The 26,009-nt window shown below is 41.1% G+C and overlaps 1 protein-coding gene across 1 annotated transcript in view; it reads right to left on the bottom strand.

Moving 5' to 3' along the window:
* gpc5a (glypican 5a) overlaps window positions 1-21,827 on the bottom strand; it is a 144,662-nt gene extending 122,835 nt beyond the window's left edge. The window contains exons 1-2 of the mRNA XM_005724211.1: window positions 21,435-21,827; window positions 17,344-17,505 (exon numbers count right to left, since the gene is read on the bottom strand). Of these exons, the coding sequence (XP_005724268.1) occupies window positions 17,344-17,505; window positions 21,435-21,585 (313 nt within the window). The 5' untranslated portion in view covers window positions 21,586-21,827. The remainder of the gene's footprint in view (window positions 1-17,343; window positions 17,506-21,434) is intronic.
* Between the last annotated feature and the right edge of the window lie 4,182 nt (window positions 21,828-26,009).

The raw sequence follows: 26,009 nt of genomic DNA, 5'->3' as shown, positions 1-26,009 counted from the left end.
TGACTTTTTCAGAGGATTTTCAAAGTGACTCACACATGCAGAAATGCAGACAGAAAGAACGGGAGCGCGAGCTGTCACCGTCTTAGCAGCCAAAGTGAAAATAATAATATCATAATAAAGCTTTCATTAGCTTTCAAAGGTGGCTCTGTGTGAGGCTGTTCAGCGTTTCCTGCGGCTGGCCTCAGGGAGCTGTTAGATGCCAGCGATGGAGCCAACAGGGCTGTCATAAACCTGAAAAGAAGGCTTAATGCACGCAGGCTGCCAGTGATTACTCTATTGAACTGGGTAATTACATTAGATTTATATAAAGACCACGATATGGAACATTAGGTTGTAAGGTCTGAAAAGCTTTGTAATCTGACCCCACTGACTGGCCTACACAAGAAGATAAACTTTTAACTAAAGTAGCCACGTAAGAGTGGCAAGGAAGAGCATGTGATCCCTGGTATTCTGCATTAATCAGTCTTACAGTCATCATAATCTCTGTCTACACTGAGCATGCCCATATCACCAGTGCAGAAGGAAAAATAAATAAAACAAGTAAACACTTGGATGTAATAACTCATCTAACTTCTTTTTAGCAGCACTGAGCTCAAACATCCAAACTAAGAGATGCACAGGAAGAACTTTGTCCCATGTTTTCCCCCCTCTCACAGATATGCTTCAGCTCAGCCGTGTTTATCAAGATGTCTGGAGTGAGCGGCTCTCTTGATATCATTCCAGATGATCTCTAAGGTCTGCGCTATAATTAGGCTGCTCCAAAACAAGGATTTCTTTGGTTGAAATCATTCTGCTGGAATTTTACTTTGATGTTTGGGGTAATTGTCCTGCTGCACGATTCTCCTGCTGAGCTTCAGCTGGCGGCCTGCCACCCGGACATTATCCTGTAAGACAAATGACTATCCATGACAAACTTAGGAATTCATTTTCGAAAATGTCCAACGCAGTGCAGCGAAGAACCCCAAATCATCACGACGACTTCTGCCCAGCCTTCTTCCCCTCACCCGCGACTGGTGGTGGCAGATGGCCGCCTCTCCCAGTGTGAAGGAGTTTTCACCAGTGTCCTTTCAAAGTGATTGTTGGACTTTCTCTGTACTACTGTAGGTCTTTACCTTACGATATAAAGCTCCATTGTGCAACGTTGTGATTTGGAGTTATATAAATAAAAATTCAACTAAATTAAATTCTAGGTCCACAACACTAAAGGATCTTAAACACAGATTAGGAGCACCATTAAAATAAAATGAACAATATCCCAAAGGCCAAGTTAATAGCATGAAAAGTACATTTTCCAATTTGTCTGTTTTTAAATTTTATTTCATTTAATACTTTTCTTCCTATTGAAAATCTTTTTCCTTTTGCTCGCTCCTCAGTCATTTAGGGAACTCTAACATTGGAGCCCGGTCGATATATCAGCATCTATAACAATCATTAAATGAAAACTACAAAAGTACAAAAAACACAAGAGAAACACCCTTCAAGCATGTTATCAGCACTGATGATGCATGCCTTGTCCACCAGAGGGCACTCTGTAACATCGTTGTTGGCATTAATGGCCTAATATATATACTGTCTATATATATTTAAATATAAAATCACTGACATTGGTCATTGGTTGAGTCAGGTTCTATCTGAAATACTGAAAAATATGCTTCTACGAAAATAACCCCACACAAGCAAAAAAAGATACCTACTACATGCATTTAAATGTGACCCCAAGCGCTCCTTTGCGAGAGGACCACCAGCTATTGCACAGCACAGCCACCAAAGCACATCCTTCTGGGAATACAAGCAGTTCGAACTGTCCCTTTACAGCAATCAGTCAAACTAAAGAAGCTGATACTTCCGAGGGGGCTAATCAGAGGAGGATTACAATGTTTCTATTAGACAGTTTTATCAGCTGTAGTGAGCAGGACACCAGACACTGGACGTCCCCGCCCCACAGTAAAAACAACCTTCATTTGTCACTCATGCCAGGATACTAATGATAAGCAGGACAATTATGCCATTATACCAGTATGTAGGGGGGGAAAGGGCAGGATGCAGGGGAAGAGTGTAAGAGGAGTACAGACAGTAGCCTTGGTGTGTTGCTGTGTTTAGGATTCTATCACACACATGACTACGCCTAATCCCTGAAGACTCCTTCCTTACTTAGGAAAAACTTCCTTCCATCCAGCTGACAGAAGAAGTGATATGTCTTTTCTAAAACAAATACAGGAAAAAGGAGAAAAAACAAACACTAACTCTAGTGAACTGCAAGAAAAAGAAAAGAAAAGAGTGAGCCAGGCAGCAGTATATGTTCTGTTTTGTGTAACTTAGAAAGCTACAACCATTACACTTGTATCCGATCCTCCTTTAAACTGGACATCAAACTTATTTAAAGAACCCCGGTTTAACTTGAGGGCTACTTCCAGAAAAAGAGACTATTACAGCCCCAAACCATTCACTTAACATACCACCAAATCAAAGCAACATGGTTTTAGTGGGAACTGGTGAGTGTGAGCTCAGGCTTTGCTGTACACAGCAAAGACTTTTTTTTTAAGCTGCACCGTCAGCTTTTCTGCGCAAACTTCACACTGCAATATTACCCCGCTGCCCTCCTCACTACACTATGTAAATCCTAAAAACTGTGTAAACCTGTCACCAGGAGTTCCTGTTTAGCAGTGTAGCACTGTGTCATCTAATCTAGAAAATGGCCTTAAGACAAACAGCCAGCAGCCATAAATCTACATTTCAAACGCGAGTACACAGGAGACAATGTAAAGTGCTGACAAGTGTGGGTATTTTTAGGGCTCATCTCTATGCATCGAGTGACTGCAGTGTGTGTGTGTGTGTGAGAGAGAGAAAGAGAGAAAAAGTCAAAGATCAAATGCCAAGACAGAAGAGAGTTCACGTGCACATGTGTTCATGCTGGCAAGCCTGCGTGACTGCTAACGTCCACTTCTGGAAGGCAGTAAACAATCCAGGATTTGTGGAAATGTGTCAGCTGAAATAAATCTCCGGAGCAGCAGTAAACTGAACACACACGGCAGCAGAATGATGGAGAGTCCGCAATTAGTTTCTCGTCTGACACTGTAACTGCACTCGAGGGTTTCTGCTGGAATGTCAGATGAGGATGTTGGGTAGTTAAAAACAAAAGAAAGGAGTATTTATGGAAAAAAGACAATATAAAACAGCAGTTTACATGCTTTAGGTTTCTGTGGTTCAAAAGACTAAAACTAATCTAAATTCCAATCTAAAGAGACAAAATAGAGCTGTGTGCTGCAGTACATGATGCTGCTGTTCAGGTTTGCTGCAAACAGCAATGAGAACGCCAAGTAGTTGAGCAGAAGAGCCATAAGGAGAAGCACATTTTTGCCTTTCACATCCACCTGAGTGGACAAAAGATTTTTTATTTACTTTTGTTAAATTGTTAAAGTTTGTTTTTGTATTTATTATTTGCTCCCATCGTGTTAAACAACACAAGGACTGCAGATAAAAGAATAAAAACTTTTTTTTCCTAATGTGACACTAATGTAAATATTAATTTATTGGAATAACAACTGTAATCCATCATAAACTGCTAAGTTAATGGTACTCTTAACCTACACCGTCAGCATTTGTTAAATTTCCTTCCTGACTTCAAACAGAATAAACTTTATTTATATGCTAGTTCTTTTCCAGCCTTTCCAGAACAAAAGCACTTAACCCCTTAATGCCACCGTGTCATCACTGTGATGATGTTAGGCATAGCCCCCACCCACCCCACCATAAACAAATAAGCAAAAACAAAAAATTAAACTATAAATGACACAAATGAACTCACATATTCATACAGCTCTTTTAATGCTAACGTCCTGCACAGCACTGTTGCTGTTAGACACTCACACTCTGTTGCTTTGTGTGTTTTTGTACTTATTATGTGTTTAACCTCTTCAGATTTTTCTGATACCACTGTTTTATCCTCTTTGTGAAATCAGCTGCTCTGCTATCAGTACCCTTGCCCCTGTATGCGACTTTTTAGATGCCAGCTATGAACGCGTAACATAACAATAACTTCACTTATCGAGATTAGAAGGTATCAACTTGATAATCATCTTCATGCGATTGCCAAAGTCAGTCTAGATTAACCCATACGACACGAAGATATCAGAGACCAGAAGCACAGACGTCAGACTTCGGTGTCCCAAAACTTAAAACATTTTAGTGTTTGTTTCTAGAGACTGCACAGACTCCAACGGCAGAAGAAAAGAAGAAGATAAAGAGGAGCAATCTGTGATAAATGGCGTACACCGTGGAAACATGTTCAGATAACAGCAAGAGCGCAAAAGCAAAAAACAGAGCTACAGGCCGGCCAGCAATTACACAAGAACTACAAAACATCAAAAACAGCTAGCTTTGCTTCAAAGCTCTCGAGTTAAAACAATATTTCATTGTTAATTCATGCGAGGATTACACAAACATGATGTAATATAGTCTTTAGTTTTAGAGTTTCAGATTACCCTGGAGCCAGAGTAGCGGTTTCCTTATTTCTAGTCTTTAAGTAAATCAGTTATTGCCTGTTATCTCATTATTTGACAGATTTTACCGCACAAGTGGCATCAATCTTCTAGTAAAACTCGCTGTCACACAACTAAATACATACACGCTTCAAAATGTCATATAATTTCTGTACCTAAGGACAATGTCAGCAAGATTAGAAAACCACTGTGTTAACCAGCATGTCTGATACAGGGCTTGTAATACATGACAGAAGAAATAGCCACAGTCAGTCTGACTATATTGTTTCCTTGCAGAAGCCCAAACGCCTGGATTGTTGGAGGGTATTGACTCTGAATAATCCTGCTTCCCTCTAAATCCTCATCCTCTGACTTCAAACACTGTGCAAAGACTTTCAATGGAATCTGGCATCCTCCCAACTTTCTCTCCTTCAGTCGGTCATTCTTCTTCTTCTTCACATTCTTTTTCACCCTCTGTCCTCCCCTGGATCAACTGTCCAGCCTTGAATCACAAAGCCAAGCTCAAATTCTGTGGGAATTTCGCAGAGAGGCCCCTGCGATGGTTCACACACACACACACACACAAACTCTGGTAAGGGTGACGACAAAGAAAGGACGCCTGTAAACCCGGTGGACAAAGAGTCTGCTAAATGAAAGGTCCCACACAAGGTTCAGGTTAAAAAAAGATTCGAAGCCCACTATTTGAGCTATTAAATCGTCATTCAAATCCAACCACGTCTCAGTGTATTCAATTTATGCAAGTATTCTCCGCACATTCATGTTTCAAGGTCCACCAGGTTAGCATGCCTTTACACCTTTCTAACCTCCCAGGTTTCCAATCTTTCATTCGCCCACATAAAAAGATGCACTCGGGGCTTTTTATATTTGACAGAAAGATTTGAGGCCGCGCATAAGTCCCCTTGCGTACAGGCTAATTGTTTGATAACATTGAAAGACGAGACCCAGTCTAAGGGCATGCTACTGATGGTACTGTGAAGCTGTTCTCGAGTTCACGGTGAAGTTAAAATGCATCGTGGTCCCGCTCTTTTCAACGTGTGAACAGGCGATACCTTTCCTTTCATCACCTTTCATCAGCATTAAACACAAAGTACAGGTGTGGGAATGTCAACAGGATCCACCTATGCCAAACGCTGGAGACACAGATCATTCAGCATCACAAACTTCGGGCTTATGGTGCCGCTACACGAATTATCAGGGCATCATCTGCATTGCAGGTTATCCAGTAAACAGAAATTTGGGGGGGGGGGGAAATCAGTACTCCTAGTAATCATTTTGATGGGTATGACTTTATTCAGGCATTTGTCAAGGACGACAAATACTGGCAACCACCAGTGCTACCCCTCAGCCTCCTAGCAGACACACTTGTGGTATCAACTTGTCAACTCATCGTCTCATTGTCGAGCGGCATTACCAAGATTTTCAGAAAACTTGACCTCTGACTACCTCATTGGTCCTTTACAGCTAAAACAGACCAGACTTTTTCTAGAAGTTCCAATCTTCAAATCACCAAAAAGCACCACAAGAGGGCGATCATCACTCCAAGGAGGAAAAAAAGATCAGAAAAAAATATTACTTATTACTTAATATTAATAATTTTTAGTATTTCCCAGGATAACTGAAATCAGTGTTACATTGTTACAGTCATCAGGATTTCTCCAGAAGGGAGCGTGACTTTATTAACAGACATGTCAGTGTGGAGGTGGAGCAAACAGTAAAATAGCACATGCATCTCCAAGACCTTCAAAATTGAGGGTGTTGGTTAAATATCACCACAATATAAAAGCCAGATGGAAATCTCCCCTTTTATTCTGCAGCTCCAAGTGCTGTTTAATAGCCAACACGGTTTCTGACGTGAAGAAAACAAAAAGGCAGCTTCTATCTGAGGCAGCCTGGTGTTTTTGAAAGCAACATGAGGAATGTTCATTTCCAAGACAAAAGATCCTAAAACGCAGGCTCCTATAAAAAGCAGCATATTTCTCCCTGACTGAGGCCGGCAGCCAATTTGTGACCAACATAGAAACTTTACTGGAAGCAAACACTGTGTTACTGTAGTCGCTGATGCAGTGCAGCTCGGAGCTGGTCGCAGCGCAATATCTGACCTTGGTAAGAAATTACTGAGAAATTCTTCGAGAAATGTGGATGGAAAAGGAGCCGTTAGTTCAGTGTGCTGGCTGCTCTGGCTCTGCACCTCTTTGCCCCGGCAATCACAAAGGAATATCATCACAGAAGAAGAGTGCCTACGCAAGATTAAGACTCCTGAAGCAACAAGTCAGCAGCACAGACGAGCGCTTTCTATACACCTATTAAATAAAGAACCATTTAATCTTAAAGAGTTCATTGGGTATTTTGAGGTAGAGCTGTTCATGCGTCGTAGTGTAGATTTAAAAAGCTACTGAGAAACAGGCTGAGGTGGAAAAAGCGATTTACGTAAGTGATGCAGTTGTGTTTTATTACCATCATAACAAGTGCAGCCTGGCAAACTACAATCTGATTACAAAGGAGCACTGGAAAGAGCAGTAATTGCAATGAGTTAACCTCGACCCCACTGGCTTCACCTACAAGACAAAATAAATTAATAAAATAAGGATTTATGAAAAAGCCATTAGAGATTTGGACCTTAGCTGACCCTCTGATAAAGCTGCGTTTTGTTTTGCATTACTAGCTCGGGGGCTCTAAAGATGGAAATGTCCAGCACCATTTTATATTTCAACTAGATTGCTATACAAGACAGGGAACAAATAATAAGGCAGCACCTGCCTTTAGGCCCAAACACGCTTGATAAAAGAAAATGGGGCGTGGAGCTCCCCAGGGCCTGAGGCCCAAGGGAAGCTGCTCGGTTGGTAAATTAAACTCACCTCAAGGGGTTTTTGGAGGAGCTTATGGACTCTTATGGGCTTGCAACAGCCAAGTACATTAGAGGAAAAAGTCACAGACTGCTAATTACCTTCATGAATTCAATAATAACATACAAAACGAGCCAAACTAAGGGAGGAAAAGCACAACAGCTAGAGGCAGATATCCAGGATTGAATCACATCTAAACATACCAGAGAATATGTAAACAAAAATCACCTTACTGAGATTTTATTCTTCTCAAAATAGGGATGATTAATGTGGCTGAATTTTTCTCATTTTTCTGTAAAATCAATATTTATAGGCACACTGCATGAGTTAGAAAACTACAGATTGAAGCAGGATCCCCCTGGCAAACTCCAGTTGTTAAGGAAAAATGAATATTCCCAGTTGCCAAGTAATTGCTGGCTGTCACCAGTTGATATCAGTGGCAAAGACACTAAAACAGCAGCCATTTGGAAACTGGTTGGCGGAAGCACGTTTTCCCCTATCAACCTGTCACCACTGACCAGTCTCTAGCCCTGCATGACTTGGACTAAAGCAATCAATTCACTCACCAACCAGTTAGAGAATACACATTCTTCCTTGATGACCGGTGGCTTGCAGATGGGTCTCTAGGCCGGTGCAATCGGGACCTTAGCATTCCTGACCTCTTACTTTACCTTCCTTAGATTCACCAAACTGAAATGTAATTTTTCAATCACATTAAAAATGAAAAATACTCTTTTTATCCAAATCAAGCTCAGGATCTTGTAGTTTCCAAAAGTGTTACCCAACTGAGTAATAATTTTACTTTATTTGAACAGAATTTATACACTGAAATTGTACTTCAAAAATCAAAATTAAACCCCCCAAGTTACAAATATAATGTGTAATTGGAAGCGATTAAAAGCAACCTTACTTCCCTCCTACTAAGAGCTCCTTGTTTGGCACAGAGCACATTTAACTAATTTGACAGCTGACCGCGGTCTCCTCTCAGTCAAGCTGTGGGGCCGCTGCCATTCAGCTGTGTTCCTTTTATCAATTCAAAGAGCAAAGGATGGGCAGTGGATCCTTTAAAAGCTGGTAAACAGAAACACAATTAGTATTTATGAGAGCAAATTGCAAGTCCTGAGAACAACAGGCTAGCTTTCCACTTCAGCGATACCAGCAGCCAGCCCTGCCTATTTAATGCTGCATTCATCAGCACCAGTGGAGTTCCTGACAAAATAGTAGCTTGCAATTAGAAGCAAAGGCTGACTGACTATGTCTGCTGGATTCCTGTGTCTCGTTTTTTTACCCAGCCTGGAAACCAAAATGACACACTGCCTGGAAGGAAGACCACAAGCCACAGAGTGTTAATGGTCACAACAGCTTCACGCCACAAACATTGATGTAAATTTATAACAGACGATCTCAGCTGTCTTATCAAGTGGTCATGTAGCATTCATTAAAGCTGGAAGATGAAATATGGCCTTTTCCCCTTCCTTGATTTACCAGCTGCAGTCCATATTTATTCATTCATGCTGTTTAAATTTTGATTTTTGTTATTGTGAAATACAGACTCTCTATCTTTAGATCTCGGTAAATGTACTATTGTCATAAATAAACTTGCTGTTTTTCTAGTTAGGACTTCTCTACAGTCAGAAGAGACAGTAAAAACCACTTTAATGACTGTTTGCATGGAGAAAGGAGATCATTCCTGAGCTAAAGACATTCAGGAGACAGTTCAGCTACAATCAGGAAGGTAAAGAGGCATTAGCTGAGAATAATGACTGGAAAAGATTATAATATATAAGATTATATGAGGTTGCTAAAGCAGGAGACTCCACATGTTTGATTTTCTCCTTCTCTCATTTCTTCATGCAACACCAAAGGGATTCGTATTTCCTCCAGGGATCAAACCAGGGATCTTTCACTTCTATATAAACCACTACAGTATAAAGATGGAAAGCACAAGCAAAACTGCCAACCTGGCTCAAATGTGCTTATTAACGTATCTTATGCTCTCTGATTACCCCATTTTATCTCGTGTGTTTAATGTACCAAAGTTCCTGTTGTCTTGAGAAGCTCTCAAAAATTATATTGCATTTAACAGCGACATACAACCCTATTCAGGTACAACACTATCATGAAGAGTGAGATGATTCGCCTTGTAGAGGCAGCAATATTTAACAGAAATGACAATATATAAAGTTTTGGTTACAGCAGCAGTGAGCAGTAGTGTGGGCTACGTAAACAATAGATTCCAGGGTTAAAATAAAACTTATTGCTTTATTTAAAAACTATAGCTGCAATTCTAACATTTGACTCTGGGCTTTATTTACCTGAAGGTCCTTTTGTGCTTTTCATTGGTGAACTCACTGCATGCGCTTTCACATGATTCGTGTGTAGGTGGTAGAAGCAGTTTTTGGCGTGTGAGCCTCGACTTATGCCGACCGGTAAATGTCATAATTTGCAAAGTATAGTTTTCTGGGGTGTGTCAGACGTTTTCGTGACCAACCCGAATTTGTGCTACAGAGGTAGAAACAATCTCCCAAAATTATCATGGCTGGACCTTCTCCTGTTTGATGCTATGCAGTTCTGTCTCGCAGTCTTAAAAAGTGCATGTAGTACTTTGTAAGACTGCAAACAGTCATTCAAGGGATGGAAAAAAAACAAACTAAAAAAAAACTACTGTACACTGTATTTTGCAACACCATGAATTATAGGATTTTACATCATCATCTGTATTTAACCTCATATTGCACAGCCTTAGTAAAAAACAGAAAAACAATAAAAACAGAAACCAAAAACAGACAAAATGAGACTGAAATATGACACAACTCTGTGTCCATTTTTGGAGATGTCTCCCTATTCAGCCTATATGCCCCTGTGCGGTCCAAAAAAAATCCAAGAGCATGTAGCTCAGCTGTGCATCAAATGCTAATTGGTTGACAATTTGGCCAGAACTAATGGCAGAGTTCACCAGGAACAAGAGTAGCAGAAAGAAAACCCATCAAATATCACATGAAAAGCTCAAGAGTATCCCACAGACCTTTTACACCAGAAACTTCGAGTTCTGCCTCCACCTGGCAACAGGCACTCTGTGCAGATAGACGAGCTGTCTGCTCCCTACGGCCTGCCAACAGAGAACCACATTAAGCCCAGCAGGGCTCTCATCCTCTGCCACGGTCAGCAGGCACCCGAAGACACTGCAGTAACAGCATACCTAGCAGCTGTAGCTTCATATTTAACAGACAGATGTGGATCAAATGAAAGAAAAAGCATGCTCCTCAGAACAAAACAAACTAATCTTTTGATCGTTCACAAGTACAAAGTGCCACCATTATCATTTGTAGGCCAACCTCTGTGATGTAGCTGCACTCACACATGTACAGTAGTGTGTCATCAGCACACACATAAATTGAACTCTAGAGGAACTACAACTGTCTGCTAGACCAGCAGGGAGTCATTACAAATTCCTGATGATATTATTTACACAAACAGTTCTCCAGCAGGCGCGATACAATACTCCACTTTTCAAAAGCCCCAAAGAAAGAAAATCAAACGCTTCTCCTGGAGGACAGCATTGCTCTCATCTGCTATCTCAGACTGCTTTGCTATGATTTGAGCAACCCGGCTCAGAAACTCTTCTCAAGCATCTCAACAGCTGATTCATAGTGGGTTTTGTTTGAGGTTTATGTGACTCCATCCCCACGGGGAGCTGGGGATTGCACAGGTTGGTTGCCATGGATGTAAGACAAACCTGCGCGAGATGAAAAAAGATCTCCCCTGAAGCGCTGCTCAGCAGGCTGCATATTTGTGCGTTGTGTGGACCAAGCGCAGGAAAACCTCACAACTGAATGAAAACATGCAGTCCTGGGAGACTCGTTGACAGACCGGCAGCTGGAAGAGGGGGGGAGGAAAAAAAAGCGGAGAACTCAAAGGCCGTCAACTCCGTCTTTATTGTTTTTTTCCTCCACTTCCTAGTTGCTCAGCAAACTTTTTTTTTGCTGTGAAATTACCTGACAGGCAGCAGTCAGGTTTGTTTAAGAATTAAAATGTTGTGAAAAAATTGTCTTCAGAAATGTAATGAACCATTCCTGCAGGATGAATTCTGCTTTGACGCACTGCTCACAATTAACAGCTCAAGAGCTCGTTTTCATTGTCTTAAACCACCAATTGTTTTCTTTTCCCCTCACAAAAGATGCCCTTGAAGATTTTTTTAAAGAATAAAAATACACCAGAGTTCACCAGGGGAAAAAAACAAAAATTTAAATAGCATTTTATGGGTGCCTTTTATTTCTCGGTGTCTCCTAAGTGTTTATCCAGCTACATTCCTCTAATTTCCTCATCCCCCTCTCCCTTCAGCAGCATCATATAAAGATGCCTAATTGAAGGCTTTGCACAGAACAAATGACCACATTAGCCGACCCCGTTTTAACTCGTGCTTCTTCCTGTCTGTGGTTGTAATGCATTAGACACTCTGCATGTTCTTTGTTGTCTCTCAAATTACAGTGCAGGCTGCCAATCATTTGGAGACTCCGTCTACCAGGGTTGTTTTTGCTCCACACCCCCACCCCCGGCTCTGGAAGATAAAGCTTGCCTGTCCATTTTTTTCTTTTTTTTATTATATACTATAAACATGAAGCAGAACAGCACCACAGGAAGTATTGAGAGTAGTTTTTTCCCCAAAGATGCTATATAAGGTTGCTGGCTCTTTGCTTTACTCCCATTATAACCTAAAGACAGTTGAAAGAAGTCCCACACTCACACAAGACGAATGAGAAATAATTCATTCATATTAATTCAGCATCACTGAACATTCCCCAGATAGGAGCTACGGATTAAATGCTTGACTTGGGATTCTTTTATGTCTGCACATGAACTGCAAAACAGTTCTGTTTCCACTCTGTTAAGATCTTAAAAACCTGCCAGACATTTCTGTCCCTCCGTGCTTCCCATACATATCGTGCCACAGTGAGTCTTCTCAGTGTGACAAAGGCTCTTAAAGCATGTACGCCAAATAGAACAATGCCACGTGGGTGGCTCTGGTGTGCGTGTGTGTGTGTGTGTGTGTGTGTGTGTGTGTGTGTGTGTGTGTGTGTGTGTGTGTGTGTGTGTGTGTGTGTGTGTGTGTGTAAACAGACACTTAAGGCTGTGAGCCAAAAAGTCTGTGTCTACATTTGAGCAAATATCAGCTCTGATTAGCACAGGTTCACCTCAACAACAAGACAAACAACATTCAACAGGTGTTCAGAGAAGACGTTAGGTTACAATGAACTAAACGTCTCTTTTTTTAATCATTTGCACTTTATTGCTTGTTATGTTATCTTTCATATTTATGAGATATTATTTTCTAAGTAAACAGTAACTTTTAGAGAGTGATGTTTTGATAGGAGCAGTGTATATAGGTTTTTGTTTTGAACATACTTCAGATCCACAGACTGTACATAAAACACAGACATAACCTCCTCGGTATCGCCCACCAGTCTGTAGACCTATTAATTATTAATTATTATATTGTTAATGTGGATGCTAAATTTAGTATTTAAAAACAATGCACGATAAGAGTGAAGTGTTGGTTTCATTCATAAATTATCATAATAACGTTGGTTCAGGATCAATACTGCAACTGACCAATGGAGTTGTCTTAGCATTTAGTTAGCATTAGCCAAACTTTGGCTAATGCTATTAAAAACAAGAGCACTCAGAGAGCACAGCTTCCCCAAAGGGTGTGATCTAGACCTGAGTTTCCCATAAGTTCAACAAATTGTTATTTGTATCTACCATCACACAAAATTTTAACATGATATCTTACAAACTCTGGACACTACACAGCTAACAAACACACAAACAAACTGAATCAAATACATACTCCCTGCCTTCGGAGCAAGAACCATCACCACTAAACCAGCAGGAGTGATGTAACAGACTTTTATATAAACGCAGGCAATGTTCTTTTCTTTTTTTCCCCACATTGGAAAGCTATGAAATCACTGCAATGCAATGTGATTGGTCAGTTGGAATGTTGATCCTAGCATTATTATGACGATGCAGGAACAACACCAAATCAGCTTAACTCTTCACCCCTTACTAGGAGTAACCCTTGAAGCTCTTTTCTCTACAACAGAATGATGACAGAGATGAAACGTTACCTACCGATCAGTTAAAGCTGCCATGCCCCTAATAATTCAGACTTTTAGTGTTCATATCTTTCTAGAATACAACAAAATAATCCTTTGTCTGTCTATATATGTATGTTTGCCCATGAGCTCCTTCCGCACCATTGGGGCCCTTTTCCAGGAAGGGCAAACTCTTCAACAATGTCTCAGATTTTAAAAACAAACTCTGACTTCATTGACTGTTAGATCGGCCACTCTGATCTTCCTGCTCCAGAAAGGCTAATCAGAGTTAGTTCAATCAACTCTGATCTAAGTGCACGCAGAAACGAAGCCACCATCATTGGAGCGCCGATACCAGGATTCACCATGGCAACTGGTAAATAAAGAGCAGAGCCTCCATTTTAATTCAGTGTACCGAGGAATATGGACGCGTGTTTATTGACCGTGATATTTACCTTAAAGAAAGAGGAATGACGAAAAAAGTCATTTTAATTAGCTTGGTGCACTTCATCAAACAAAGTTAAATAAAAAGCATATTTTTATAATGTCTGCTGACATCGTTTGCCCATCAAGAATCTTCATTAGATGAAGAATTTTACATTTGATTTTTAAATCTAATTATTCAGCTGTAAACAAAGCGTAAGTGACAGAAACTGAAACAGATGTGATATCAGTTACCCAGATAGCAACAGACTGTGGGGGCGGAGCCGCCCTTAAATAAAAGCTGTTTTTGCTCAAGTTTATGACCCTTTTGTTGTTTCAATAATTATTCAGTAAAGGTTTAATGTACTAATGGGCTGTAACAACCTCTTTATTTTATTTTATTTATTTTATAGAGGATTGCATTATTTCTGACATTATTACTGGACAGAAATGCTTAATAAGACTAAGAAAAAACGTTTTAATGGTTTCCAGTGTATGCATTTATAACCTGATCTAATATCAGGCTTCACTATCAGACACTGGCTCTCTTACAGTCATGGCAGAGATGTTTTACGGAGTTACTGGTAGCCTAACAGTAAGCATATGTAATGAGTGTGTTATACTTACTAAAAATATTCACAGCAGCTTTCCAAGTATGTTATGAAGGTCAACTTGCAGTAAAGGAAAACATGTTGTAAGAAATATAGTAACAGAGCAGTCTACATCTATACTTTAAATGAGAAGATCATGTCAGGATAAAGTGAGCTGCTATGAATGATGATGGGATGAGCTCGCACAGTCACCAGAGTGAAAATGGATCCAGGCCTGATCTGATCTGAATCCATGATCCTTATCAGTTTTGTATTCCTCTTACCGTGCAACCAGACTCCAACAAAGGGATGGTTCAATGATCCATTATAGGGCCAACGATAGCTACTTTCAGGCAGATCTAGTTCTGGGTTGACCCAGTGAGGCTGACTTAGGTGACTTCAGTGGAAAATATGTTGAATTTTGTTAATAATTTGATAACTCAGTCTGAATCTGTGAGTACATGTCAACAGGAAATGTAATCGCCTGACTTGCTTTTAGTATTTATGCACCTATAACACCTTATAAATGCACCTTATCATTTTAATTTAATTGACTGGTACTTATATAGCAATTTTCTACTCACTCTCAGTCTATTTATGTCTAAGCACTTTTATCTAAAATTCGTACGCACACACTCACACTCAGATGGATGCATCAGGGCCACTTGGGCTTCAGTATCTTGCCCAAGGATGCTTCAACATATGGAAGGAGGAGCCGGGAATTAGTTGTTAGAGGACCCGCTCTACCTCCCCCTCCACCAATTTCACAAGAATATCTAATATGTAATATCTATATCTGCAAAAGTTGGATTTGCCTAGCAACCACCTAACACATCTAATACACGCCAAAAAATACTGCAGCATGGACATGTACTAATGTTTGAAATGGGCACATCATTAATAGAAAGAAAGAAAGAAATCACTCTCCTTAAAGCTGTCACAAAGAGCGAAGTTAACAATTTGTTCCAGACTATAAGCATATTTTTTTCTCCTCTAGAGTTTGACTTGCTGGTATTGACTCGGTTTTACATCCTGCCTCAAGTGGCCACTCAAGGAACTGCAGTTTTTGGCGGGAAATAAACAGATTTGTCAGATGTCAGAGATTCAGAAACGTTCATTTTAAATGACGTTTACTAAGAAGAAACATTGATGGGAACCATTTCTTTTCATTTAATTTTATGACCTTTAGTTTTCAAAGCTATATATGATAATCAGAATATTAAGAATGAAAGAAACAGCTTCATCTGTTGGCAGCCCTGATTTAGTCTGAAATATTAAAACAAATAAAGAACCCAAACAGCTCATCAGCTTTGCATAATGGTGTAATATGTGAAATATTCAGTAACAATGCAGCTGTGACTCTAATATTCTGAACGTCTGTTGCCACTTGTATTATTCAGCCTGGATGCTGGAAGCAGTCGCCGCTGTTTGTTGACTGATGCAAGCTGATGTTGACAGGGATCTCTGTTTAGTTTGGCACAAGCTCACTCTGGCTGCCTTTCCACAGACCAAACTATGAGAGTGCTGCTTATTTTCAAGCAGCTACTGGTTACCACAGCTGACCCCGGAGTCCAGAGGCTTTAAGGAGACCTCTGGAAGAATACACAGATTGACATTTAAGCAGGAGTCTAAATGCAATTTTTGTTTTGTCATAAAAAGAGCAATAGCTTGATCCTGCTAAATATGTCTGTGTGATTCATGTCTAATGTGATCCCTCTGTGCCACAGGGCTCCGATGTCCTTTATTACACTGAAGATGGACACAATGGTTCATTTTTAGTTCGATCCCAGGTTCCTGCAGCTAAAACTCCTTACTAGATTACCAAATGTACAACACATTGATGAGACTGTTATTAAAAACTCCATAACTGAGTGAAACTTTAACATTTTAGTGCCACGGGGAGTATAAAGCAGCTGCTACAATCCTTACACTTTCCCAGTGTCAGCAGTTTTAACTGTTTCAGATGTGTCATCCTTCATAAACTTCTGAAGAAAGGCTACAATGTGTGCTTTCTTTCAACTTTTCAGCCTTGAAAAAGACACAAGAAACATCTGATGACAAAAACAGGGCAATGCCCCTGCAAACCGCAACTGAAACACTGTGATCATGCAAGTCACTCCTATAAATCTCTGGAGCGTCGGGGGAGGATAACAGCACGCCTTTTTTTTTTTTTAAACTGAGAGACATCATTAAACTGAAGTGGCTTAATTGTATGTCTGAAATTGTACATTTAAGTCATAAGCTCTAAATTTGTTGCACACCCATTCAGCTGGAATAGGCTCCAGCGCCCCCCGCGACCCTGAAAAGGTTAAGCGGAAGCGAATGGATGGATGGACCCATTCAGCCATTGTATGTCGGCTATCAGCCGGAGTGAAGGGAGAAAAAGGAGAGCGTGCAGAGCGAGGCAAGTTGCTACCTGTAAGTCATTGTTGAGTGAAAGGATGGAGAGGAATGAAAAACAACACAGCGATGGAAGGATACATCAGTTCCTTTAAGATGCGTTTATGATGAGACAACTACCAAGGCCAGCACTCCGAATTCGAGATTATGCAACAGTCTTGATTTATTCCCAGGCACACACACCTGACAGATATTCACCCCTACACACGGCCTCTCTAGGCTCTAACAGAAACAACCGGCATATCTAATCTGAAGATCGCATGGTAGCTGTAAGGAGGACAGAAACTCTCTGTCTGCTATGATGTGGAGTCTTACTGCACGCAAACTGACTCACCCCCTGTTTTGACAGCACCCTCACAAACCTTAACTCCTTTAAGTATACTTCAGCTTGAAAACATGAGAAAACATCTACGCACATGTTATAACGATAAACATTTGAACTCAGCGCGTGCTTACGAGCACGACGACTGAACACAAAGAAAGAAGTACCCACCTTGAAAAGCGGCCACGTTGCGCGCTATGAGAAACTTCAGGCTGGAGCTGGATGTCTGGAGAAGGTTCTGGATGTCTCTCCGGGCTGCCACCTGGTACCTCTCCTCCATCTTTTTGGTGCAGCATGTGGAGTTCTTGGAAACACACACCTGAAGGTCTGAACCTAAGATTCATCAACACTACATGTTAGTGAAGCTTGAAGCTTTACGGATTAAAACATGATAAAGCTAAAATGCACAGAGGGGAAGTTGAAATCTTTTGCCATCTTGCTTTCAGATTTAAGGGATTTGACAGCCCACGCTACTATTAACACATGGTCACAGACGTAAGACATAAATTACAGGAATTGCAGCCATTTTTTATTTCCAGAGGCTCAACTTTAATTAGACAAACAAGCATGATTTTAAATATAAGGACTGTTTTTAGTACTTGATGAAAATCCTTTGCGGTCACTGTCTGCCTAAAGTCTAGAACTCGTGGACATGTAAGGCCTTTACTGCAGCCACCTTCAGTTGCTGCTTGTTTGTGAGTCTTTCTACCTTCAAATTTGTGTTCATTAACTCAAAAGCATGTTGCATCAGGTTCAGATCAGGTGACTGACTTGCCAATTTAAGAATATCCCATTTATCCTTCCCTTTTCTTTAGCTTGAGAAACTCCTAGGCTGTTATTGCTGTTTGCTTTGGGTCATTGTCCATTTGTACTGCAAAGTGCTGTTTGATCGGTTTCGCAGTATTTATCTGAATCTGAGCTGAGAGTAAAGCCCTGTACACTTCACAATTCATCTTGCTGCTTCTATCAGCACTCACATCATCAATATCACTAGTGGCTGTTCCACTGACAGCTGTACACGCCTATGCCATAACACTGCCACCATGATGTTTGACAGATAATGTGTTATGTTTTAGATCGTGAGCCGTTCCTCTCCTTCTCCATACTCTTCAAGTTCATCTTGGTTTCATTTGTGGCCTCTTTGAGTTGTTTTCTGGCAAATTCTAATCTTGCCTTCCTGCTCTTGAGAGTAACCAGTGGTTTTCACTGTGTTGTAAACCCTCTCTATTTACATTCATGAAGGAGTGTCTTGATTGTAGACCTCGACGATGATACGCCTACCTCCTCGGGAGTGTCCTTGACTTTGTTAGAGGTTGTGATTTTGATGTCTTCTGTGGTCTTTTGGGCCTTTTGGTGCTTCTGAGCTGATCAATGTACCAGATTGCTGATTTGGTCTATCCTAAAGTTTTCTCTCTCTCTCTCTGATAGGGTTATTTTGTTGTGATGGCTTCTTTCACTGTCAACAGCATCACTCTGGGCCACATATTTTAAATTGCAGCAAAAAGCTACAAAATAAAAATTCCACACTTTAGATACTAAACTTTAAATGGTGTATCTGCTTCATTTGTCATGCAGTAACAAGGGAACAGGACCCAAACAGCCACAAAAAGGCTTGTCGGTCATCTGTCTAATTACTATAGTGCCTCTGAAAATGGGGGACTATGCAAAAAATATCTCATAATTTTGCAAAAAGTTAAATCTTTTTTGCAAAACCCCTTGAATTTAAACTATAAATCTGCATTTTATTCACATATTAATTGTTTGATTTAAAATCCCCTGCAGTGATGTTCAGAGGCAAATCCACAAAAATTGTGTCTTTGTCCAACAAATTATGGACCCGTCAATGGAACTTTAATTCTATACCAAAACATTTCATCTTATGGCCTTCATCTTGGTCCCTGAAGAAGATGTTGCTGGACTTCTGACTTGGAGTTTTTTTTATTAATTGACTTCTCCTTCATGCAGCTTAAGTTGGGTTAAAGTTGTGCCAGAAACCTATGCTTAGGCTGGACAGTGACCTCAGATGTGGCTGATGATGATGTTTAATTTTGCAGATATCTGGTCTGAAAACCAAAGTATTGGATGAATACATCGACGAAATGTGCTAAGCCAACAATTCATGTGGTGAAGAACCAAACTGCGGGGCAGTTCAATAGCTCTTGAGGTCTATTTCAGCAAATCTCATGCATGTCAAGCTGATGGAGGTGCAATAAGATGTCAGATTTAGTAATCTTCTGGGAACCATAAAGACCAAACATTTCAATACAATACTTTAATGTGCACTAAAGCAATGGATGAAACTAGACCACAATAGAGACACATCAACAGGATGGATAAAAATGCATGTGCGCATGATAAACATTTGAAAACCTACTGATCAAAACTCTAATAAGAAACAGCCTACATATGTGAAGCATCAACAGCTTATCCTGAGAATTATTTCAAAGCCAGCGGACATTCGTCAAACATTGGTTAAGAAGACATTACAACAAGGCTTTTCTAGCAGTGCACAGGTTGATAAATGCTTTGCTGAAGCAAGAAACCCAAAACAACGAGATCCGGAGGTAAGATCTGCGTCAAAGCGTTATCGTCTCACTCAACTGATGTCTTGAATATGCCACTGCTGCAAAACACAAGCAGTCTTCCCACATAAGGGACAATCAAAACATCCTCATAGAGCCCTAAAACTCTGCAACAGCCTTCCCGACATGCCTAGGCAGAGTGTGCTGAGCTGTTGCCAGAGACACTATCAGTGCGCTGCGAGCTTCAAGAGTGAGGGGAGGAGAGCAGAGCAGGCGATGGCACACGTGGAGGAATTCAAAGTCTTCCTGATAAGACGACATGAAAGTGCCCCAGGTCCTGCTTTTTTAACCTAAATGCTTTCCGGAACTATTTCCACTTCCATCACTGCAGTCAACAGCATTTGACTTGCTGCGTTTTGACCCGAACTGGCACTTCTTATCAGGCAGGCACTGTCAAACATGGAAACAGCTCTGTATCTTAGATTCCTGGAATTTCTAGGGGCTATTTTTCCACAAACCTCAGTTCAATTATAGAAAAAGAAAAAAAAACTTTACCTCTCACTATCTCTCATTACACTCACCGATGTATGTCAGGACAATAATCTGAATCCATCAAGGGAACGATTTACATCTTCCCACTATCATGATGCACTTTAAGCCCTGAGGTTGTTAGAAAAGTGTGAGTTTTAAAGAGTGGCAAATGTTTTCACAGGGTTAGGAGCCACTGAATTAAGAGTTTAGAATGCTTAAAGTTAAGTTTGCAGCAAACCCTAAATCCACACAGCCACACAGGCTGGTTTGAGGGGCAGGAGTGATGATGGTAACATAAGGGTTATTTAGAGGTTTATGAGGCATTTGAGGGTTTTTCAGTTATTTGAATGATTTTTCCTCACTGCAGCAGGGAGATGGGGTGACGAAGTTTATAGGGAGCAGTTTGTGGCAGGATGGCAGTCAACACCATTAAGATTTACTTTTCCAGGAAGAGGCCAGAGAAGACCAGGAGCAGGAGGCGGCAGCCATCCAGTCAATGACAGCCTACATGAAATACCCACACCCATAATTCCCCCCGTCTTGAGCCGAATTACCATGGGTGGCGTTCAGAAAGTTAAGTGAGTCCTAGTTTGCCTAACTTTACTCACAATAATTCCTGTTTATCTCTCCAAGCCACTTATCTGCTGTAAACACCCGAAAGAAAGCTTTTCATCATGGCCCACTAGTAATCTCAGCAGCTTCAGCTACTGGTTTAGTGTAGCTGAAGCTGCCTGATTTATGCTTCATTTGCACTGGTATGTCTGCTGTTTTTTAAAATAATAATAATAATAATAATAATAATAATAATAATAATTTGAGGCATTTCCAAATTTATTTATGTTGAGTAACACTTTCAAAATATGACACTAACAGATGAATGAGTGGATTTTGTCTGAATCTTATATATCTTGATCTAAAGGTCACAAAGCCACATGTGAGTCCTCTTCTGTCATGACCATAACCGCACACACACACACACACACATGAAAATGTATTTAAAATGCACGTTTTGTCACAGCAAAGACGGAAAATGACAGGTTAAAGCAGCTACACAGCAGTTAATGATTTCTGTACGCGGGTCTTCATTTCCTTCCAATCAGTGTTTCTTGTGCTGATTGGGTGACGTGAAGATGTAAATGAGGACATAGTCATTTGCATTACTGTCTGTGTTTTGTGAGATTTCATCTGGAAGGAAACCTCTCAACGTACCTGGTCTTGGATTTGAAGGCAATAAGTGACTTGGTCCGATTTGTCTGAGTTGGAAAACTTTGCGCACTTCGTCGCATTTGTTTGCGCTGCCGAGTCCTGATGCACAGCAACATGCCAGGAGGAAAACACAGCGGACCCACAGCGCATCCATTTGTATAAAATCCTGGGTGAATGATCACAGGAAATTTAAAAAAATAAATAATGTAAAAAATAAATAAATAAATACTTAAAAAAGTATTTTTGGAAGTTGATATTTCTCTTCAAGCTAGAGCGCGTCGGTTATCAGGTGAGTCCACATCTCAGGGTTGAGCGTGGGCACGTGTCGGGTTTGTTTCCGTCGGGGAAACGCTGCGGATTACCCTTTAAATCCACACGCAGAGACAAAGTTACAGCCGTGTGACTTGACGCTTTCAAAGAGGCATGTTGGCCAAGTTGGCTGGACCGAGAGCAGAGGCGGTACCATAATGTTACCTGCACCCAGCGGTTGAATCCGCGTCACAAGCGCTACCAGGCAGCGCCATCTAGTGGGCAGAGCTCAGCATTGATCCGTCTTTAAAGCCTTCTCCTCTCCAAAACTTGGAAGGATGTCAAACTAATTTTAATATTTTAGGATTAAAATTAGATGAACTATAGATTTTCAGACTTTTTATTTATTACGTCCTCAATGAAGTCAGAATGGCTCCTATTCTGTAGGACATGAGCTTCTTTACAATCGCCAGGCTCGATAAACTAAAAAAGTACGAAGTTGTGGTTTTAATGACGCGTACGCGTGTGGTTTAATTGTGAAAAGATCAATATTTAAAAGCCGTTTGTGTGCCGAGTTTAATGTAAACTGGTGTGCCTGTCCCCCATTCATTTACTTCATTCATTCACAATTTTGCATGATGTTTAGGATTTGTTTCAACTTCATGAGATTATAATCTATGGCGTCTAACTTTAAGCCCAGGTATGCAGTGTTTCAGAAAAAAAAAAAAGAAAAAAGAAAAAAAAAAAAGCAGTTGATCGCCATGGTACCTTGTGCTGCAGAGCTAACCCTAGTACAGATTATCAGTGTGTCAGTGTGCCCCAGGGTGGCTACGGCTACAACGTAGCTTGCCATCACCAGTGTGTGAATGTGTGTGAATGGGTGGATGACTGGATGTGTAAAGCGCTTTGGGGTCCTTAGGGACTAGAAAAGCGCTATATAAATACAGGCCATTTACCAGGCCAGATTATGTTTAAAGTATTAAATTCCCACCAGTTGCCTAAAAAAATAAAATAAAAAAAGGCCCTCAGTGCGCTCAAGTCTTTGCATTTCTGAACGTCATTACTAAAGCCTGATTCTTAGACCTGAGAATAAAATGTGCTTGTAAACGTTTATATCAGAGCAGTCCAATTCAGGCTTTATATTCAAGCCTTTCACCCCCTTAAACACCAACAGGGCTGCAAACAGAACATGTATGGTAATCCACCAGATTCTCCAGTTTCTGAATGACAGATACTCTTTACCTACAGTCAGCATTTATCTTGCAGGCTTTCCTTTGTGAGTTTAAATAGGTTGAACCATTTTCCCCCAGAGCAGACCTTTTTCCAAACTGAGCAAAGCACACACACACACACACACACACACACTGTTGCTTCCCCCCCTGTCCACTGCTCCCGTAATACTTTGCACTGTGTAATCAGTGTCAACTTATCCATGTTTGTGATTGGTCAGAAGTCACCAATGTCCCCTCTTTCATATGAACTCGCTCAGACGCAGATTGAGAAACCCCATGTTGATTTATCTAGTGAATGGCCACCTTCATGTGACTGTGCCTGCACTATAAATGCAGGTCTTTAGTTTTGTGTGCACAGGGAGAGCCTTAATATGTAAAATTAAAACATGTCCGTTTTCAACTACAGAGCACAGCCACTTGTAACAAAGGTTTCTGGCTTGCAGGGGACTTTTTGATCACATGCTACAGCAACACGAGTAATGCCAAAAGGTAGTCCAAAGACTACGATAAGGTTTTGAAAGCCACGAAGTGACAAAATGTGACATGTCACGATTTAAACCTCCAAAATAGTTACAAGTCTAGCCAAAATCCATCAACTTTGCAGTGTTTAAACCTTTAACTGCCAACTCAGAGATTAGCACAGAGTCAGAGGAATGTGCAATAGAAATTTAATCTTTCAAGAAGTGTTACAATAACCACCTGAAATTTTTTAAGCTAACTCTGTTAACAAATTGATGAAAAACCAACATATCCAGTTAAGATTCAGGTCCGTTCCATTTCCTCGTTTCCACACAGGCCGGGACAAGTGCAATACCTGGAGGAACACAGCATTGCTACCGATCCCCACCTACACAGAAAGGGATGTCTTAGAGTCTCCGATCACATGGATTAAAACCTAAAGAACCTCTGATGAAGTCTGTCAGTCCCACTTAGCAGAATATAGCTCATCAACTCAGTCAGTTTTGCATGGATTTGCACAGCAAACACCATTAAAGCTGAATGCAAACCAGCAAAACTGACCACGCGACGATTAACAGAAATCCACCTTCGGCCATTCCACAGAAAGATGCAGTTAGAAGTACTTCAAGTGCTTACATTGCAGTAGATTGTGCAAAACACTACCTGCACTATAAGCACTTTAGTACTGCTGAAACTGAGTTCATTGGACGATTACTGGCAGACACTCCCATTTGGTGTTTTGTTTGTTTTTTAAACTGTCATAGTTGAATTTAATCAGGCTGATGTGACACCAAAATTTTAAACAAAAGCAAATCTAAACAGGTGGAGAGCAAGCAGGCCACCATCAGTTTTGCATAGATTTGCACAACTCATATATTCTTGTAGTGCAACTATGCAAAACTAGCAGAGAACTGCGAGATATTTGAGCCCAATTAGAAGTTCAAAAAAAAAAATTGTCTGGTGGCGCTTATCACAGCCCCTTATGCCAGAAGGAGCACTTAGGGCAGTAGGTGCTAGTCTATTTCACTATCTGCACTAGATGCACCTTAGCACAAAGACAGTACTTCAAAGAGGGAAAAAAAAAAAGAAAAAAAAAAAGGACATGAAATATCAGAAGACTGTGCACATCAGTGTCAGGGTATTGCTGTAAGTGCCTCCACTGCAGTAGGTATTCCATAGTACTACCTGCACTGTAAGCACTTTGGCAATACACAGACCATTACAGCATCACATGGAAGGCCAGCCATGCTGCTCCACGAGGCAACTTTGATTAGGGGGGAGTCCTGCACCTCCGGGGAAGGTCGGTTAATCTGAAAACATAAGAAAGCGCATTAGGGGAAATCAACGCATTGCAACAAGTTCCACGTGTAAGTGACTTTTACTTAATTAACGACAATTCGGTCTTCCAGACATCGAAATAGCGCATCAGCGCCCCTGTTTAACAGTTCTTGCACGAGATTTGTGTTGTGGCACGAGGAGCTGGGACTTATTAGAGCAGCACGAGGTCAGCGAAAACATGAATGAGCAGCACAACCTGCGGCCCGCGTTCGCTGCGACACGGGAGCGCCTGCGCATCGAGCACTGTTGTTCACCCCTCCCCCACCTTCTTTAACATGGCGCCTCGAAGTGCGCCAATCTTAGCATAAACGACTCGAAAAACAAGCACGCAAAAGGCAAATGTCGTAGCACACATTAGAAGAGGTAGCAGTGTGTTGCTTTTTTCCACGTGGAGAAAGCCACGGCTCGCGATTTCGGACGTCCTAGAAAACAAGGCTATCGTCCGTGTTAGGAGCCGAGGCTAGCAGCAGGCAGCAGCCGTTTGAGCAGGTAGCTTAGCTGCTGCGAGCTGGTGTTAGCTTCCCGAAAACATGGGGGGGCAAAACCACGCTACGTTTTTAGAACTGCCCTCACACCAAGGGCTAGCGTAACGGTGCAGGTGCATTCGTGGGGGTTCCAGTAAAACTAGTTTGCTTTTAATTGGCTTGTTTTTCTCCTGAAGTCAGTTTCGAAAGCTAATAAAACTGAAATTGAGTTTAAGGACGCTGGTTAGCCATTAGCTAACAACAAATGAGCACACGCTCAAGTAAAAGAAATTGCACCTATGGCACATCTGCCCCTCTGAATTCCGCAATTTTACCCCCCACATCTTTCTCAATAAACCCGCCCTGATAGTGTTATGTTTGGAGCTTAACCCTTACACAACTCTTACATTAGTGGGGCTAGGCTAGGCTAGCCAAGCTAAAACGCGCGGCCTAGAACTGCCCCATGTGCTGCTGCTTTGTTCTGGGGGGCACTTTAACTCACACACCACTGCACTCGAGAGCGAGCAGCCAATTGTCCAGATTTAAAAACTAACTTTTCACACGTTGAATCAGTGTGTCGATATAAACTCATCGTTTAATAACAGGAGACCTGGTATTTTTCCCCAACTAGTTGCTAAACCGCAGCGGGGAGAGCTCCGTACAGCTTTTCAAATCTCCCTCATTCCCTCAATGGTGGAGCCGAGGATGCCATGCGCCTCACGTTACACTGTTTTCATGGCCAATATTTTCATTTACGCGTTAATGTTTGGATCTCGCCGCCAGCACGATAACAAAAGACGCGTAAAAATAAGCGTAATGCGCACAGCTTAGAGTTT

This window comes from Pundamilia nyererei, unplaced genomic scaffold (assembly GCF_000239375.1).
Source record: "Pundamilia nyererei isolate P.nyererei 1_Seehausen unplaced genomic scaffold, PunNye1.0 scaffold00011, whole genome shotgun sequence".
NCBI classification, from domain to species: Eukaryota; Metazoa; Chordata; class Actinopteri; order Cichliformes; family Cichlidae; genus Pundamilia; species Pundamilia nyererei.
The sequence above is the reverse complement of the archived record's forward strand: the minus strand, read 5'-3'. Positions and strand labels throughout refer to the sequence as shown.